Source organism: Juglans microcarpa x Juglans regia, chromosome 2D (genome assembly GCF_004785595.1).
Source record: "Juglans microcarpa x Juglans regia isolate MS1-56 chromosome 2D, Jm3101_v1.0, whole genome shotgun sequence".
In the NCBI taxonomy this organism is placed as follows: Eukaryota; Viridiplantae; Streptophyta; class Magnoliopsida; order Fagales; family Juglandaceae; genus Juglans; species Juglans microcarpa x Juglans regia.
In genome coordinates this window covers 36,071,707-36,091,533 of record NC_054596.1, presented here as the reverse complement: position 1 = coordinate 36,091,533, position 19,827 = coordinate 36,071,707, and the positions used below count along the sequence as shown (strand labels likewise).

General features: G+C 34.1%; 1 protein-coding gene across 1 annotated transcript; it reads right to left on the bottom strand.

Annotated features, from left to right (window-relative positions):
- Window positions 1-299: 299 nt before the first annotated feature.
- On the bottom strand, window positions 300-6,871 carry LOC121251070 (hexokinase-1-like). Its single transcript, XM_041150377.1, has 9 exons — window positions 6,192-6,871; window positions 4,509-4,659; window positions 4,239-4,421; window positions 3,059-3,133; window positions 2,721-2,876; window positions 2,418-2,516; window positions 2,189-2,319; window positions 1,086-1,167; window positions 300-679 (listed from the first exon to the last, which is right to left on the bottom strand). Exons 1-9 carry the CDS (start codon window positions 6,461-6,463, stop codon window positions 332-334), a joined length of 1,497 nt encoding a protein of 498 aa, XP_041006311.1. The 5' UTR covers window positions 6,464-6,871; the 3' UTR covers window positions 300-331.
- Window positions 6,872-19,827: the final 12,956 nt, after the last annotated feature.

The following is a 19,827-nucleotide window of genomic DNA, read 5'->3' as shown; positions in this document are numbered from 1 at the left end:
GCCAAGTGGCTCCACAAAGAACAGTTAAAATTCCCCCATTTTATTCCATAACTTACGACAAATGAAAAAAATATGCTGTTACCAACAAAAAAAGCAACATCAGAGAACCCTTCAAATACGATTCACTGTTCTATTATATGCTCTGCAAGACCATAAATTAAGGTTTTGCAGGCATTGCAGGAGCTGTGAGAAGCTCCAAATTATCAGGAAATTGGAAAAGGGAGAAACAAAAATATACAATATATATATATATATATATATATATATATATATATATGAAAATGCCATACTTCTTCTTCCATCCTTCCATCTACCTTGACTTCCACCTTTTTCATGATTCCTCTACCCCAAGGTATTGGGAATGAGAGGCAGCAAGGAGGGCAGCTCCAGCCCCAGATCCATCGTTAGAGTGCTCAAATACAATGTTCTCAGCGACTTCCTCTCCCACCAACTCCTTGAGTGTACTCTCCATAGAGGTTCTGAATTTAGTGTAGTGCTCATACAACCCTCCATCCAGAGCTATCACTGACTTCTGCTTCTCCCCATCCCTCACTGTGTCTCTTCCCAACTTCTTGAGGATGCCCAAGATCCCAGCAGCAGATAGGTGAGCCCCACGTGTGGCAACAATGTGGCAGAGCTCCACAATAACTTTTCTCATTTTCAGGGATGTATTAGATATCTAACAAAGAAAAAAAATCGTAGATAAAACTTGAAATTCAAATTAAGAAAACTTTAACATTTTGGATGAAGAGGCACCATCACATTGGTTGGTTTTAAATTGACTTGTAAAGTAGTGGTATGAATATCATGATTCTATAAACACAGAGAATTAGGTTTGATGCCTTGAGACTACAAAATACACGTGGAAAAGATCTCCATGTTTTGTTAAAATGCCCTCCAAAACACCAAACTCAACAGAAGAAACTCATCCCTGGAAAAGGCCTAACACAGGAGTTCGAATTACTTTGAATCATTTCAGCTTTTCTAACCCAAACAATTATCGAAAGGAGAAAAATGAAACCTATATTGCAAGGAAAGATAATGAAATTATAATTTCATCCAACAGTTTGGGCAGAGAATGATACCTCTAAGATATTCTTCAATTTGCTTCCAACCACTCTCAGATCTGAAGACGTGTCATCATGCATCGCAGACATGTCTGGAGTCCTACATATTTTACACCAACAATGCAAAAACTCTAAAAACTCCTTCCAAACAAAAGGATGTATGGACAATGCATCTATGTAATGAAAATGAAAATGCATCCTAAACAGAAAAACGATTACACAATTTTAATTTGCAGGGCATAACAGTTAAACAAACAAAGATGCATCTCAGGACAAAACAACGTGAAACAGCAGAATGCTTGTGCATCATCGTAACTGCAATTAGTAACCAACTTTTTTCTGCTAATTGACTTCTTCCATGTTCGTAAATACTAAAACCCTCAAAACATCCTAAAGAACAGTTTATATTCAGATGACAAGGCCGGATAACACAAACAATGGTCTCCAAATATGAAGGGTAAAGATCATTGTAATATTGACAAAATATGAGAAACAAATTCTAGACAATGAACTACAGCTTTATAGTCGCATAACAAATTATTAGAACTTTTTTATCAAAATTAAACTGACCAAGTGATAAAGGCTACCTACCGCTTGATTCATACAGAGAAAATGAAATTATTAGACTTCCATGCCAAAAGCAAAGGTTTTTTTATCATTATATTCAGCATAATATGCATCAAAGAAAGCACCCAGTTGTTTTTATAAGTAATTATTGACAAGTGTTAACCCCCCCCCCACCATGTAAAGTTCCAGGCCATCCTACACATATTTCAATCAATGTATCCAAAACCAACTAGAAGATGATGGACAACAAATGGCTTGGGTTTCTAGACATTTGCATCAGGTTGGATCAAATGGTAGTTCCAATGCGTTTGTAACCCAGAGTTCAACCCACATCTGCAGCCAAAACCAATTTTTAGAAATCTGGTTTGCCCAGCCAGAAGTAATCCATTTGAAAGTGGGCTAGGCTTTTAGGTTTGAATATGAAATATGCAGTTTACTATGGTTAAACTGGGCAATATTCATTGGTGCAACTTATATAACTACAACTTTCAACCTGTACAGGTAAAAATGGATTCACCTCAGCAAGAGAGACAAGGTTAAACAGGTTGCCCTACCTTAGTATGAAAGGAATTCTGAGTTTGGGCGGAACGGTATCACCAAAAAAGGCAGCTTCTTCAGCCATTCTGCACAAAACCCTGCGTACAATGTCCCCTAAATACATACCAGAAATTATCTTCTCGAAGATCTGCCCACAACAATCAGAAAGGTGTAGCAGATATACATTGAGCCACTCACATAAGCAGTGAAGTAATTAAGACGTGAGTAAAAGTTCATGGAGTTGACCTGTTCTCCAGGGTTTAAACTCTCAACATCCAGTTCTTCATCATATTCTGTTAGAGGAAGGTGTGATGACCGGAAGTTACCCCACTCCATATTGATAACCTAGAGTGTGACAAAAATAATTTAGTATTGGTTTAATAATATTTTCTTCACTTTGAGAGAACAAAAGTGTTGGTTAATTGTCTTTCTATGAACAACAAACACTGAAAACCTACTGTCAGACATTTATAGTCAAAATGGCGATGGAAAGTGTGTGCAGGTAACATTTTCACAACAATTGTTAACAGATATCCAAAGTATACCAACCATCTCTCCAGATTTAGGAAGAAGACCATGCCACTTCGGAATAGCATGTGCCTGTTCTACATATGCTGCATTTGTTCCGGTGCCCAAAATGACACTAGCAATGACATCCTGATTGCAGTATCTACCTCCTGCTAATGTTCCAATTGTGTCATTGACCTGAATCAATCTAGCAAGTTAGCTTTGCCCATGATAGAAACAAAGATAATAATCGACGAGCTGCTACACCATGGGACTTAACTACAAATATCACATCCTAGCAAATTGTTACCTTTCCTCCCAAAAGCTAAACATGAAAGTCTAAGCATAACCCCTTGAAACATAAAAGAAATTAGCCTTACCAGAGCTGCTACACGCATATCTAGGCCAATCTTTTCCATGGCTTTGGTCAATTCTCCGACCACATCTTGTCCAACCTATATATCAACACCGGCCAAGAAATAAATTACAAGAAAGGACTAAAAAAACTGAGAGGTCAGAATTATTATTCATGGATATATGAGTAGGCTGTGCCCTTTGTATGGAAATTGTCCAAAACATTCTACACCACCTATAACAGGGACCAAGCACCGCATAACCTAAAACTGGTAAATAACCACTAAATGCATCCCTTAGTACTCACTGATGATGCATTATGCATTGAAAATTTGTTTGTGTGGGTGGTGCTTGGGAGGGGGGGGGGCGGGGGGGGGAAGAGAGAGAGAGAGAGAGCATACTCATGTAAATGTGCATGGCAGAATTTCTTGGATGAATTCAGACAAACATCCCTTAGTACTTAGTACTCACTGATGCATTATGCATTGAAAATGTGTTTTTGTGTGTGTGTGTGTGTGTGTGTGTGAGGGGGAGGGACGGGCAGAGAGAGAGCATACTCATGTGTATGTGCATGGGATAATTTCTTGTATGAATTCAGACAAACAATTAATTCAATTCGCATATTACAATTAGAATTTTCTAGGAATCAAAGTCATTTCATGAAGGAAAGATTTTTTATGGCAGCAAGGATAACAACAATTATGCCAACTTCTTTCATATTGTAGCTAATTTGAATTGAAATTATCATCCTTCTACTCTCATATTAGGTTAGGTAGGTGAACCGAAAGAATCTCTTCTCCAGAAGCAGGTGCAACAATGTCAGTGGCAAAAGAATGCTCTGGAGTGCTTTTCCATTGCACATTAGATAATGATATTAGAGAGCAGATCTCTTCAAAACCAGATCAAGCACTAGGGCCTGCCTATCTGCTTCTGGGTGAATGATCATGCCCATGATATCATCAAATAGGCGAAATTAATACACTTTAATAAAGTGAAAATTAAGTATAAAAAGGCACCACAATAAAAACATTTTATAATCTAAGACAATCAAAACAGTTTCTGACACAGACATGATCAAAAAAGTATTGGCAATTTTTTATTCTGGAGAACAGACCACAGACCTAATCAACACTCAATAACTACAGTCAAGTTTATCAATATCAATATGGAAGATTGCAAACAATGAGCCAAAGTGACTAGGATTACCGCATCTTCAATGTTGAATCCTTTTGTCCATTTTATCAAAGTCCCTGATGAAATTGATAATTGCCTCACAGGAAATGAGAAGGTAAAACCTAGCTCCCTTTGTCTACCAGGTGCTGGATGAAACCCTTCACCTTCTGTAGCAACAAATTTTGCAAGAGCTGCAGCTATATAATCAAATAATTCCTGGAGTAACATCATCCAGAATATTTTAGTGTTTGAATTATTGAAAGCATTTCAACCTTTTACATATTTGTTTAAAGAAATACTAACTTCTGAATTCCCCGTCATCAAATGTGGAGGAATCGCAACTTCATCAAATTCTTGATTGATAATGCGTTTGCCTTTCCCACCTAACAGTACTCGTAGAACACGAAAATTTGTCCCTCCAAGGTCCAATGCATAAAAAAGACCTTTCTCATCCCTAGTAAAATTAGAATGAAAGTGAGCAATAGGCATCCTAAGCTGAAATTCAATTCAGTAGTACAAGAAAACTTATGTTGCATCCCAAAGAGTGGGATTATTTTTGCCAAGAATTATTTCTTTTCCTCAATTCAGAAATAATGATTTAGGGGAAATTTCTTGATGTATTTATTATAAGCGTGAGAGAAAAAGCCCATTAGTCAATTGGTACTTTAACCAACTCTAAACTCATTTAGCCAATACAAAACTTGACAGAACTAAAAGCAGAAAGAGATGCCTCAATATATGGCTGTCTATTCAGCTTAGTTAGTGGTCCAAGACAATCACAATGCAATCAATATGGTAATGAAAATCAATGTGGGCCATGATTCACTTCGTTAAATCATAAATTACAGATACATATTCAACTCTGCATACTAGCTGAGTAAACTGACTTTTTTTACTTCCATAAAATGAGAAAGTTGGGATGCACTTGGCAAGATTGTCCCTGCCACATTAGACCTGATCACTTGCTGACCGTATATTTCCCAAAGAACACACCGAACATGGAAACTATAAAGAGAAACTTTGGAGACTATCTAAATCTACGGGACAAGCAATTTGCTAATCTGTGAGCACGAAGGGATGGTCGACTTCAATATTCTCCTAAGAACCCGACTTTATCACAGTAAATCATCAGTCAAAGAAAGACATCAAATACAGGAGGAATAACTGATAGGAGCTAGACAAACATGAAAAGCACCCAAAGAGTCCTCGCAATCAATGAGAGAGATGAACCAGGAAAGTAAACGCAATAAATAAATAAATATTATAGCTTGAGCAATAAACAAGAGAAAAATGTTAGGCCAGTCAAAAAGAAAACGCTACGTTCACCACAAGATTTCCATGCATCCCTGAGTGATTTCAGCTAAGTAATATTCAGCTAACTATATACTTTTATGAAGAGAACGTTTCATTTGAACCATCCAAGCGGGCCCGTCTTCATCAGATTTTACAGGATCACTATATAAACTAACAAGTCTTTAACACTCTTATATTATTTTGACCTTTCAATCTAAAATACAATTCTAATAAATTATATTATAATTTAAGTCAAAAAAGATTTAAAATCCCAAAATAATTTATAGATCAACAAGACATTGAGTTGAGCGAGGGCGGGGCGGGGTGCTGACCCTCCCCGCATGGTGCGGGGGTAGCAGTAGCACCCCTAGACAAAATAGCTCTCTGAACCATTGCCCCGAAAATTTATCGTCAAAATAACCACAAAAATTCCAGTAAAACAAATCTTTGAAATCTGGCCAAAAAGACAACTTCATTCAAGCAAGAGCAACGCAAACCAATAATAAATAATGGATCATGTTTGACAGCCTTTTTGACAACCATCAACAATATTATTTTCTTTCAAAAGAAAAAGTAAAAATCTTAAATAATAATAATAATAACAATAAAATCTGTGTTCATTATTGTGGAAAAGGTTAAACGGGATAAATGAATCAAATTAATAATGAAATGGATAAAAGAGTCTTTTCCTACCCAGTGGGTAGGTTATCAACGTAGCTGATTAGCATCTTCAGTTTGCTACCACCCTCCGACGCGAGACCAGCGTGCATCTCGACGGTCATGGCATCAGCCACTTGTCTCAGATTCCCGATGGGGGTCCCACATTTCGCCTTAAAGTTCTCGAGGATCGCCATGGCACGGGTCCAGTTACGCAAGCTCCTGATCCTGTGTCGCACCACCAGAGCGGCCGCCGCACACATAGCCGCCGCGCACACCACCGTCGCCCCGACCGCCACCTTCCTCATGATCTCACCCTCTTCCTCTGAAAATCTATTCCTGATTGTAATTCGCTTAATGAACGAAAACTCGCGATCACAGATTCGTATTCGCTTGCACTAGACTCACATGTGAGAAGTGAGCAAAAAAACAACAGAGGTGGAGACTGAAAGAGATGAAACCCTCAGATCGGAGAAAGAGACAGAGAAGTAGACGAGCATTCACGGAAAACAAAGGCTATTCTTGTGATTATTTTCAAAGCAAAGACATTCGAAAGTCTTGCTCAATGCTTGGAATGGAAGGAACGTCTTTTCTGCAGTTTCGTGTTCGATTTTATAGGTGGAAAAAGATGAACGATGGTCTACAATTACATCGTTCTACGGAGTTGTGTTCGATTTTCTCGAAAAAGATACGTTACGATTACGGAAAAAGATAAGGATTTGGATGAAAATAACGGAAATGACATATCAAGTTATCAACTGCCAATCTGCTTTGATCCTTGATCTGTCTCACTTTTAAGATAGAAAAAGTATATAAATTTTAATATCATCTAATAAAAATTTAGAAATATTTTAATCACAACAATAATTTATAAAAATATATTTATATATTGATATAACTTGATATATTAAATTATTAGATTATTTTTATAATAATATATATTTAATATATTATATGAAAACATATTAATTTATGAATTTAATTTTATAAAAAATAATTTTAAAATTTAAAGTTTTGAAAAATTTAAATTAAAAAAAGGTATTTTATCAAAATTTGCGTAATACTCGTGAAATAGTTATTTCTCTCTATATTTGTCTTGCGGATATGATTGTAATTGCATAGATGTCACGTGCTATGAGAATTTCAAGTAAATGGTGTATGACATAGAGGTTTTAGAATAGTATTACTCTTATTTTTATATTATATTCCATAACAATAATATTAGATACACTTTTAAAATAATATTTTATCAAAATTTGTGTAAAACTCGTGAAAAAGTTTTTCTCTCTATATTTTTTTTTAGAGATATGATTGTAGTTGCATAGATGTCACTTGGTATGAAAATTTCTTATGAATTGTGTGTGAAGTAGAGTCATTAGAATAACATTACTCTTATTTATATATATATATATATATATATATCATAAGAGTAATATTAGATACAGTTGTAAAACGTTCAAATTCCACTCACACTATTTAAATAATAATAATTTTTTATATACGAATCTCTAATTTATCTTTCTTTTCTCAAAAAATAAAAAAATTTGTACAAATCATCTTACATCCCACAAACCCATGGATATTAGTAAGTCCAAATAAGATGTATTACTTTTAAATCAATTACTAAAAGTTTATCATTAATTTAGTGCGAAGTTTGTCTCGTGAAGTTTATCATTAATTTGACCTTACCCAAAGAAGTAAAAGGATAAAGTTTTTGTGATTTTTTATTAAATCTTTTATTCCATTATTGTGAGAATGATGAAAGTGATAATGACGTCTAGATTTTTTAATAAAAAGGTTTAGGAATGTGCATTGGTAGACATGTTTGTTTACAAATACAAACTTGCGTTGGTAGACATGTTTCTTTCTAAGGGCATCTGATTAGTGTATGAAAGTATACTCTAAATATTTTATTATTAGACTAAAATATTAAAATGTTAATAAAAATCATTGGAATTAATGTATATTCTTGAATTGAGTTTCTATTTACTTTGGGATACTCCTAAGCAGATTTTTATATTTAATTTCAAAGTCTATAAAAGAGCAAGTCCAAACCCATTCAAATTCAAAGCACTTTCAAGTGGGTAAGACGTTTGAACAACTTAAGAACTTTAACTGAGTGTAGGACTCTTCAAATAAGGATAATAGTGGGGTTTGAGAGTAATTCGGGTCAGAGTCTAAAATGCGCTAAGAGACAGAATGGACACACTTAAGTACTTTAATCATAACTTTCCGCTCAAATATCGGATTGATACGATTCTTAATGCGTTAGAAAGCTATCTTAAAGGGATACAAAGTTATCTCTAATAAAGATTTCCAAATTCAAACTCTTCAAACACATACGTGACTGCTAAGTTGAGTCTTAAAATTTAGGCGATTTTGTGTGCGGAAATATGAAGACATTATGGTTTCTTTCTTACCCTATTTAAGCATATTATTAGCACAAAATTGGGGAGTTTAGAAGAGGGGAGACGGCTCAGTTTGAAGGAGGAAGATCTGAAATTAGTTTTCATGGCCGCCGTTTGCTCTATTTTTCTCTTGAGATTTTTATTGTCTATTATGTTTATGGGTAACTAAATTTTCAAGTAGGGTTAGGGATGAACTTGCATATTAGATGGTATTTTTAATTTATGTATTTGATTTTCAATTACTAAAACTCTTTTGTTTTATCATTCTCAATTCATTGTTGATGTTTTCTTCTCTGAATAATTATAGAATTTATTCTATTTCTATTGAATGGATTAGCTCTTTGATTATGTTTGGATCAATTATTTATCTATATTGATTTAATTCTTTGTTGCTATATCGCTTCCTGAGTATATTATCGTCGTTGGATTTTTTCAATAGTAATAATAATTTACGTATTTAAAAAGTGGTAAATGATTTTTCAATGGGTTATTTTGGTTTAATCTTAGTTTATAAATCTACACATTTCAATTGGGAATATTAGGAATTGAGTTTCCAATTGAGTTATTCAATAAATTAAGAATAATTAAAATATCATATTTGTGCAAGGGATTCTCGACACTTTACTGTTTGTCAAACTTGAGTACTTTTTCCGTTAGTCACTTTGCTTCTCTTTAATTTGAATTTAAAATTAATCTTTATTTTCTATTAATCATTTAATCTCTTTCATTAGTTTCTTTATTCCTTCTACAATTCTTTTAATTTTTTCTCTCTGTGGAATCGACACCTCAAAGTTGTGCTACAACTACCGCATTATTCTTTGAGCGTAATCAAATTTTGGCGCCGTTGCCAGAGAGACGGTAGAAGAAGTGCTAGATTGTTTTTCTTTTCAGCGGTTTGTAAAGGCGGTAATTTCGTTACTTCTTTTAGCTTGCTGCATTATTATTGTTATTTTTGTTCTTCTTTCTTTTTATTGTATTTTTATTCTTTTAGTATTTTGTTATCTTGCATGCACAGATATAGAGACACCTTGGGTAGATTTGCTTGTAGGCATGTGGAAGAGTCATAATCAAATTTTTTAAATCCTTTATTTGATAATCCATCAAATCCCGAAGAAATGAGTGAACATGAAGATCAACACATTAGAACTCTTCATGATTACGGTGATACAGTTACTCCCTACTTTTCATGGCTTGGAAAATGAAAATCCATATGTGCACATTAGAGAGTTTGAGGAAGTAGTTGCGACTTTTCATAGTTAAAATGTAACTGATGACATTATGAGACTTAAGTTATTTCCTTTCTCTTTGAAGGATAGAGCTAAGAGTTGGCTATACTCACTGAGACCCCGATCTATTGGGTCATGGAGTGAGATGACTCAGGTCTTCTTTAACAAATATTTTCCTCAACATAAGACTAATGTTTTAAAAAGGTAAATCTTCACCTTTGCACAAAAGGACAATTAGACTTTGTATCAGTCTTGGGAGAGATTTAAGGAGTTGTTGAGTATGTGTCCTCACCATGAGTATGAGAATTGGCGCTTAGTGAGCTATTTTTATGAGGGACTTACACCTAAAGAGCGCCAATTTGTGGAGATGATGTGTAATGGTGAGTTCTTATATAAAGATCCTGATGAGGCCATAGAATACCCCAATGAGCTTGCTGAAAAAACTCACACTCAGACTGGACCTAGTGCTACTAAAAGCATAAATAAGTCACGACTTGCAGAAAACGTAAATGGTGGTGGAATTTACCATCTCAGAGAAGAGGATAGTCTAAAGGCTAAGGTTGAGATGCTCACTAGGGAGCTAGATGTGTTAAAGACTAAGGACTTAAGGCCAACACACGGGGCTAATCATGCAGAGTTTTTTGGACCATGTTTGGTGTGTGGTGGGGTAGATCACCTTGCCCAAGAGTGTCTCACATTTGCTGAGATGATAAGGATGTATGAGGAACAATGTAATGCCTTAGGAATGTATAAGAAGCCTTTTACACCTTACTGTGATACTTATAATCCGGGGTGGCGCAATCACCCAAATTTTAGCTGGAAGTCTGAAAACCAACCATCTGCACAACCCCCCAGATCATATACTGCACCATATCATGCACCTTCATCTTCTAGGAGTCCTTTAAAAGACACTTGCATGCTTTTATTGAGGCACAGGGTAAGACTAATCAAAAGTTTGAATATTTGATTACGCAGGTTGTTGAAGAAAATAAGAAGATAAAGAGAAAGTGTCCAAATTGATGAGCTCCTTGAGTGTGAATGAGCAAGGTAAGTTCCATTCTCAGGCGCAATCCGCATTTCATGGTCAACACATGGCACAAGAGAATTTGAAGGATGTGAATGTCATTGTGACGAGAAGTGGTAAGTCATTACACATCCCAACAACGAAAAAATCAGAGGATGTGGAAAATGATCAAGATAGTAGTGATGCCGAGCTGACCAAGGAACCTGAGGTGAGAAAAAGTCCTATTAAGGTACCATTTACTTAAGCTTTAAAATCAAGCAAGCGAACTTTGGATCCTAACAATGAAATCCTAGAGAATCTAAGGCAGGTAAAAATCAATCTTCCTCTTTTGCATGTGATTAAACAAGTTCCTACTTATGCAAAAGTTCTCAAGGATTTGTGTATAGTTAAGAGGAAGCACCATGTGAAGAAGACAGTGTTCCTTACAGAGCAAGTTAGTGCTCTAATTGAGCAGTGGATTCCTCCCAAGTATAAAGATCCTAGTTGTCCAACCATTGCATGCATCATTGGAAATCATGAGTTTGGGCAAACTTGCTAGATTTAGGAGATAGTGTGAATCTAATGCCATATTCTATTTATTTGCAGTTGGGGTTAGGAGAAATCAAACCAACCACTGTGGTATTGCAATTGGCTAACCGTTCAGTCAAAGTACCCCGGGGTGTGGTAGAGGATGTTCTAACTCAAATTGACAAATTTTATTATCCTGTTGATTTTCTAATACTTGACACTAGCTCTGTTGTTGATACTACTTCTAAAATTCTTTTGATTTTAAGTAGGCCTTTCCTTGCCACTGTTCATGCTCTTATTAATTGCAGGAATGAGCTCATGAAGCTGCCTTTTGGAAACATGACTCTTGAGGTGAATATCTTCCATATTGCAAAACAGCCAGAAGATGATGACGAGAGCCACCAGACATACATGATTGACTCACTCATGGATAGGGGAGTTTCTATAGCTCATGATTTTGATCCCCTTGAGTATTTTCTTGTTAATTCTGAGTTTGATTCTATCAGTGATCCATCTGATGTAGTTGATATTTGTGCTATTTTTTATAGAACTCAGGATTATGACACTCGGGCATAGCAACTGAAGTTTGAGGAGTTGCCTGAGAAAGGTGAAAAACAAATTCTTTCAAGTGTGAAACCACCCATAGTTGAATTGAAGCCTTTGCCTAAGGGTTTAAAGCATGCTTTCCTTGGTCCAGGAACTTGACATCACCATCAAAGACAAGAAAGGAATGGAGAACGTAGTGGCTGACCATCTCTCAAGACTCACATTTGAGGACACATCTGACCACCTGCCAATCAGGGATGATTTTCCCGATGAGCATTTACTTTCTATTACTTCTCTACCATGGTTTGCTCACATTGTGAATTATTTGGTTGCAGGTGAGATACCGGTGGATTGGAACGCTCAGGATAAGAGGAAGTTCATGACTGAGGTACGTAATTTCTATTGGGATGATCCTTTCCTTTTCAAATACTGCCCTGACCAAATTTGAAGGCATTGCATCCCTGATGAAGAGATTGCTAGCGTCTTGGACTTTTGTCACTCCCAAACTTGTGGGGACCACTTTTCAATGAAGAAAATTGCTGCAAAAATTCTGCAGTGTGGATTTTATTGGCCCACCTTGTTTAAGGATGCAAACATCTATTTTCGCTCAAGTGAAAACTGTCAAAAGTTAGGAGTTATGACCCGTCGTAATATGATGCCCTTAAACCCAATTTTAGTGATTGAAATTTTTGATTGTTGGGGTATTGATTTTATGGGACCATTTCCTCATTCTTTTGGATATCAATATATTATTGTGGCAGTAGACTATTTGTCAAAATGGGTAGAGGCAGCAGCTTGTAAGTGCAATGATAATAGGACGGTAATTAAATTTCTAAAAGAGAATGTGTTATTTCAATTTGGTACACCATGTGCTATCATTAGTGATCGGGGTACACATTTTTGCAACCATTCTTTTGAAGCTTTGATGAAAAAATATGGGGTGGTACATAAGATCTCTACTACCTACCACCCCCAAACAAGTGGACAGGTTGAACTTGCAGATAGGGAAATTATGTAAATTTTAGAAAAAACGGTCAACCTGGATCGTAAAGATTGGTCTTTGAGACTAGTTGATACATTTTGGGCCTATTGTACAACTTTCAAAACTCCCTTAGGCATGTCACCTTATAGGCTTGTTTTTGGAAAGCCTTGCCACTTACCTATGGAGCTCGAGCATCGAGCTTATTGGGCCATCAAGTATTTCAATTTTGACATGGGAGAAGTAGGTAAGCTTAGAAAATTCCAGTTGACCGAGTTAGAGGAGTTGAGAAATGATGCTTATGAGAACTCTAGAATCTATAAGGCTAAAATGAAAGTGTTTCCTAATAAAAATATTTTGAAAAAAACTTTTAAGCCTAATGATCGAGTGTTCTTATATGATTCTAGACTCCATAAGCACCCAGGAAAACTTTGGTCTAGGTGGACCGATACTTTTGTTGTGAAGAATGCTTTTGCAAATGGGGCGGTAGAAATAGAGGATCCTAAGGATGGTCGAATCTTTAAAGTAAATGGTTAACGCCTTAAAGTATTAATTGATAGATAAGTTCTGGAAGTGGAAGACATTTCATTTGTGGATCTGGTCTATCAACCTTGACCACACCACGCAGGTATGTTTTTCTTTATTTGTTTTGTTTGTTTTGTTTTATTTTTATTTTCTCTTATTTTCTTTCTTTTCCTTTTTGTTTGCTATTGTTTTTTTTTTTTTTTTTTTTTTTGTTTGCAGGTTAGTTTCATTTTTTCATTTCAGGTTACCATCTTTGGTGCTTAGCGAGCTACCCAAGTCACTCATCAAGTGTATTCTACCCTTTTTAGTTATTCCACATTCAAGTTCAATTCTTAAACATTGAGGATGATGATTCATTTAAGTTGGGGGGTGATGGTGCAAATTCAGTATTGAAAATGCTTGTTAGAATTCTGTGACATATTTTCATGTGTCAAATTTTTTTTAATTTTGCATCACACGTACATCATTTTCACATGTGTACTCATTCTCATTCATAGCTATCTTCGTGAATTCACCAAATCCACCATAATCATTTTTACTGATGCATTCACAAAACCTCTAATGCACTCATTTAAGGTTTGTGGTAAGATAGTGGTTTGACACATGTAGTTAGAGAACTATTTTGCTTAAGTATTCATGTGAGTTTTGGAAAGGATTGAGAGCCCACAAATGCAGTAAATTGTGATAAGCGTTTATTGATATATTGAATTGGGCATTTTTTTTTTGAGAATATCATTACATGGTTTGTGGTAAGATGGTGGATATACTTGGGATATGACGAACGTCAACTTAGGATCAACGTTTGAGTCTTTCAAGCTAATCCTTTCCATCATAGACCCATACTAGCCAACTTTGAGCCAATAAACACATGTAACTTTTTCTTTTCATATGCCCAGATTATCCTTACCTCTCCACATTGGAGTATAACCTACACATTTATTTTCTCTACCTTCCAAGTGTCTATTAGATGTGGAATTCTTATTTTTTTTGCACGGAATAAAAAATAAAAATAAAAGAGAGAGAGAGAAAATGGAAGAACATGAGTTACAAGGTGTTCAAGTGAGTGAGCTCCAAAGGCGAAAATACCAAGATTGGGTAGAAATAGCAAAATACCAGTATGACATAATTGTTCACCAAATTATTAAAAAAATGAAAAAAGAAAAGAAAATGAAAAATAGGCATTATTCGATAATCTGAAAAGTTGGAGAGTACATCAAGTGAGAAGTGTGGTCTACTGAGATATTTAATAAAATTTCCTTTGTATGTATTTGGAAGTTTTTGAATCATTTTTCATTTTTTTCATATAGCCCCGAACCTAAGCCACGTTACAACCTTTTGTGTTGACCATTCTGATCCTAAGTAGGCATGTGGAAAGAATGGTTGAATTCTCATTTGTTAGTGTTCCTATTATAAGATCAATGCTTGCTTGTTGCTTGTTCATAATTAGCTAAATCTCTATGTGATTGTGTGTACACCACTTGTCAACTCCATAGAGAGAGTTCTTACACAAAACACTATTATACCCGTGAGTTATGGAGTTGAACTTTTTGCTTGAGACGTTCTTGATGTTGCATGTGTCAAGGTTAGTGGTAAGATGGTTATAGCTTGGAGAACACACACACTCTGTGAATTACTATAAGTGGATTGATTTTGATGAGTTATTGGATTTCTTAGTTTGTTTTTTATATGTGAATCTAGAAAATGTGAATTGGTGGCCTATTTTAGTAATTCTCATCTCTTTTATCTCTTTAGCATAGAAATTACTAGGGACTAGCAATAAGCAAGTTAGGGGGTGTGATGAGTGTACGAAAGTACACTCTAAATACTCTATTATTGGAATAAAATACTAAATTGCTAATAGAAATAATTGGAATTAATGTGTATTATTGAATTTAGTTTCTATTTACTTTGGGATACTCTTGAGCAAATTTTTATGTTTAATTTCGGAGTCTATAAAAGAACAAGTCCAAACCCATTCAAATTCAAAAGACTTTCAAGTGGTCAAGACGTTGGAACAATCTAAGAACTTTTAATGAGTGTAAGACTCTTCAAATAAGGATAATGATGGGGTTTGAGAGTAATTCGAATCAGAGTCCAAAATGCGCTAGGAGACAAAATGGACACACTTAAGTATTTTAATCATAACTTTTCGTTCCAATATTGAATTGATGCGATTCTTGATGCGTTAGAAAGCTATCTTAAAGGGCTACAAAGTTATCTCTAATAAAGATTTTCAAATTCAAACTTCTGAAGCACGTATGTCACTGCTAAGTTGAGTCCTAAAATTTAAGCAATTTTGTGTGCAGGAATATGAAGATATTAGGGTTTCTTTCATACCCTATTTAAGCATATCATTAGCACAAAATTGGAGAGTTTAAAAGAGGGGAGACGGCTTAGTTTGAAGGAGGAAGATCTGAAATTAATTTTCAAGGCCGTCATTTGCTCTATTTTTCTCTTGAGATTTTTGTTGTCTATTATATTTATGGGTAACTAAATTCTCAAGTAGGGCTAGGGATGAACTTGCATATTAGATGGTATTTTTAATTTATTTTTTATTTATGTATTTGATTTTCAATTACTAAAACTATTTTGTTTTATCATTCTCAATTCATTGTTGATGTTTTCTGCTCTGAATAATCATAGAATTTATTCTGTTTATGGATTCAATCATGCTTTTTCTATTAAATGGATTAGCTCTTTGATTATATTTGGATCAATTATTTATCTATATTGATTTAATTCTTTGCTGCAATATCGCTTCCTGAATATATTGTCGTCGTTGGATTTTCTCAATAGTGATAATAATTTACGTATTTTAAAAGTGGTGAATGATTTTTCAAAGGGTTAGATTTGGTTTAATCTTGGTTTATAAATCTATACCTTCCAATTGGGAATATTAAGAATTGAGTTTCTAATTGAGTTATTCAATGAGTTAAGAATAATTAAAATACTATATTTGTGTAAGGGATTCTCGACATTTTACTGTTTGTCAAACTTGAGTACTTATTCTATTAGTCACTTTGCTCCACTTTAATTTACATTTAAAATTAATTGTTGTTTTCCATTAATTATTTAATCTCTTTCATTAGTTTTTTATTCCTTCTACAATTCTTTTAATTTGTCTCTCTGTGGAATCGACACCTCAAAGCTGTGCTACAACTACCGCATTATTCTTTGAGCGTAATCAGCATCTTTTAACGCTTTCGTTTTTTTTTTTCTTTACCTCACCAACTTTATTTCATAATAGTCTAATATAAATTATATATCATACTTTTATTCAGTATATAAGATCATTAAAAATTGATAATTATATAAATAATTTTATTGATATGACATCATGTAATAGGATAGGAGTACTGCCCAATATTTTGAATACCATACCGGATGTCGTACCGGTCAAAGCACTGAAGCGAAATATTTCGGTACTGTTATCGTTTCGGGATAGTTGATATATGAGTAAATTATATATACGTAAATTCTATTAAAAAATAATAGTCTATATATGAATAAATTACATATAAATACATATATATATATATAAATTATAAATAGCCTAGTCTAAATTAGGGGTCAAAAAATGAACTTGTAGTTTGAAAAAATGAAAAAAAAAATTAAAGTCCGAAATATTGGCTGATATAGGTTGAAATACAGGCCGAAATATAGGCCGATACGGCCGGTACGGGCTAGTATTTTGGCCGATACGAAACACATATGATACCTATACCGTACCGGCTGGTACGGTACGAAATTAAAAATACTGATACTGCCTCGTGTGAATTCTCTCACCTATATATAACTCGCGTATAAATATAAACTATCCGCAAGCACATCTGCAACCAATAAGTCTTGAGAGGATGAGATATGGTAAATCATTCTTAATACCCTCATGAGCTAGCTAGGTAACCTTTGGGGGCTTTTTCTAACAGATGAAATTTACCATTAATCCAAAGTTCCAAACATCCTTTGTGGCTCAACTGCATATAATTTCAATGCCATTTTTTTCTTTTTTATACCAGGGGTGGGGGGTTTCGAACTTAAAATTTTCATTTGAAGCACTGTGTCATACGCCATCAAGTCATTAGGTTTTTGGCCTAGTGCCACTTGAATGCATATGCATTATAAAAGGCACTTTTAGTTTTTCCAATTTTTTTTTCATCAAGGAACTTCTAAATTTATAAAAGACAGTAAATTGGATACTCAAGTTTTGCAGTTTTGAAAAAGAAATAATCAATATTTTTTTCAATAAGGATCTGAACGAGACTAAGACCGGTCGGTCTCGGTCCATGTTTTGGAGGACCGAAAAGTTACGGTCTGGTCCACAGTCTAGGGTTTTTCCAGACTGGACAATATGAAAAAAAAATATTTTATATATATTATTTATATAATAATTGTACAATTAACAATATAAAATTTTAAATATGTTATTAATACTTATTAATATTATATAAATTAACAATATTTTATATATATCTTCATCTAACCTATCACTATTAACAATATAAAATTTTAAATATGTTATCAACACTTGTTAATATTATATGGATTAACTAATATATAATATCAATTAGTTAAATTATATAAATTAATAATATAATTTTCATCTAATTTATTATCATTGATCACTATATAAAATTTTTTTTATTGAATTTGTTACATAATCCACATTAATAAGTCACTTAGTTTAATTTAGTATTTTAAATAATTTTTTTTATTAATTGACTTAAAAAAAAAAAAGGAAAAAAAAAGGCTGGACCGAATGGACCGACTGGACTGGACCGGATCGATAGCTACCAATCCGGTCCGGTCCCTATGGGTGTTTGATCCAGTCAGATCAGAAAAAATGATGGACCGAAAATGTTCAATCCATCACCGGCCAGACCGGACCGACTAATTTGCACCCCTATTTTATTAGGCCTACAATCCATTAAGAAATGAATTCTCCCAGTTTCCGATGGCCATAAGAACAAGTTTTGTCTCACATATTTTTCTGATAACTTTCTCTATTCCTTAGCCTCACTGCTTTACTATAAGTGAGACTTGATTCTAAGTAATTTTGGATCGGTCTATGATATTTCATGTAATTTTTTATTCATATTGAACCGAGTCAAGTTGGGTTTTGGGTTATAGGCACTGTTTATAAATGATTAGTTCAAGCTGTTATTTGAACTCTTACTCGAGCTCAAGTGGTCAAGGGAGAGTCTCAAATGTAAGATCAATCAAAATACAAGCTCTAGACTACGGGTGTGAAAATTAATCGGAAAGCCAACCCGGACTTGCCCAAACTGATCGAACCAGTCCGGGACCCGTTCCCTTAGTTCCAAATCCGGCCGATACGGGTCCGATTTTGGTTCTATATTTTTTAGGACCGGACTGGTTTACTATATTATATATTTTTAATTAATATTTTTAATATTATATATAATAATACAAATTATAATTATATATAAGATAATGTTATTATAATTTATAACATAAAATTTTAATTTTAAACATGAAAGTTTATTCGATCATATGCTTTAAACATAAAATATATATATTAATAACATTTTATGACCTAATAAGTTCTCAACATATTCATTTTGATAAATATATAATACATTAGTATATTAATTATATTTCACTTTAATTAATTAGTATACTAATGTATATTAGTATATTAATTAAATTTTATGCCCTAATACTAATGTAAAACCGGACCGAAACCGATAAAACCGGATGTACCGGTTTAGGAGGTAATTGGTGCGTAATCAATTTTCAAAAATGCAAAACCGATGCATACTGGTTCGGTCTTAAATTTTGTCTAAAATCGGATTGGACCGAACCTATTACACCCCTACTCTAGACGATTGAAGCCATACTCGATCAACTCAAACTCACTGTAAGAGTATAAATTAAATAATTGAATCCACTTACTCTTATTAACTTAAATTTTTGCAACAAATAATGATTTAATGTGATATTAGAACAAATATCTTGAGTTTAAATCCTAACGCCATCTTTTCCCCCATTTAGGTTAAATATTCAACTTTCACTTTTAGGACAAGTAATAATTTAACACTCACCACATTGATTCTAACTGAATTATTAATAAAACCCTGCTCGATCGTTACCTTCACAAAAACTATGACTAATATTAATATTTGACATAAACTATGAATCCAATATGAATTGTTAGAGTTAGGGTTCAGCTTAAATGGTCCAAATCAATTCGATCCATATGAACCATAATTGAACTTGCTAACTCGACTAACTTGCATAACCCATAGGTTGACTCAAATGACTCATTTATTTTCTTAGCTATTTACTTTCATTTCCATCTATTCTCACAATACTTATAGTAAACTTGACCTTCAAGAAATCTTAGTGACATAAGAATAATTTTCTAATGATTTAAGAATATGGATTATAGTTTATAACAATCTTGCATTACTATCTTACTATACAAATATAAATATAT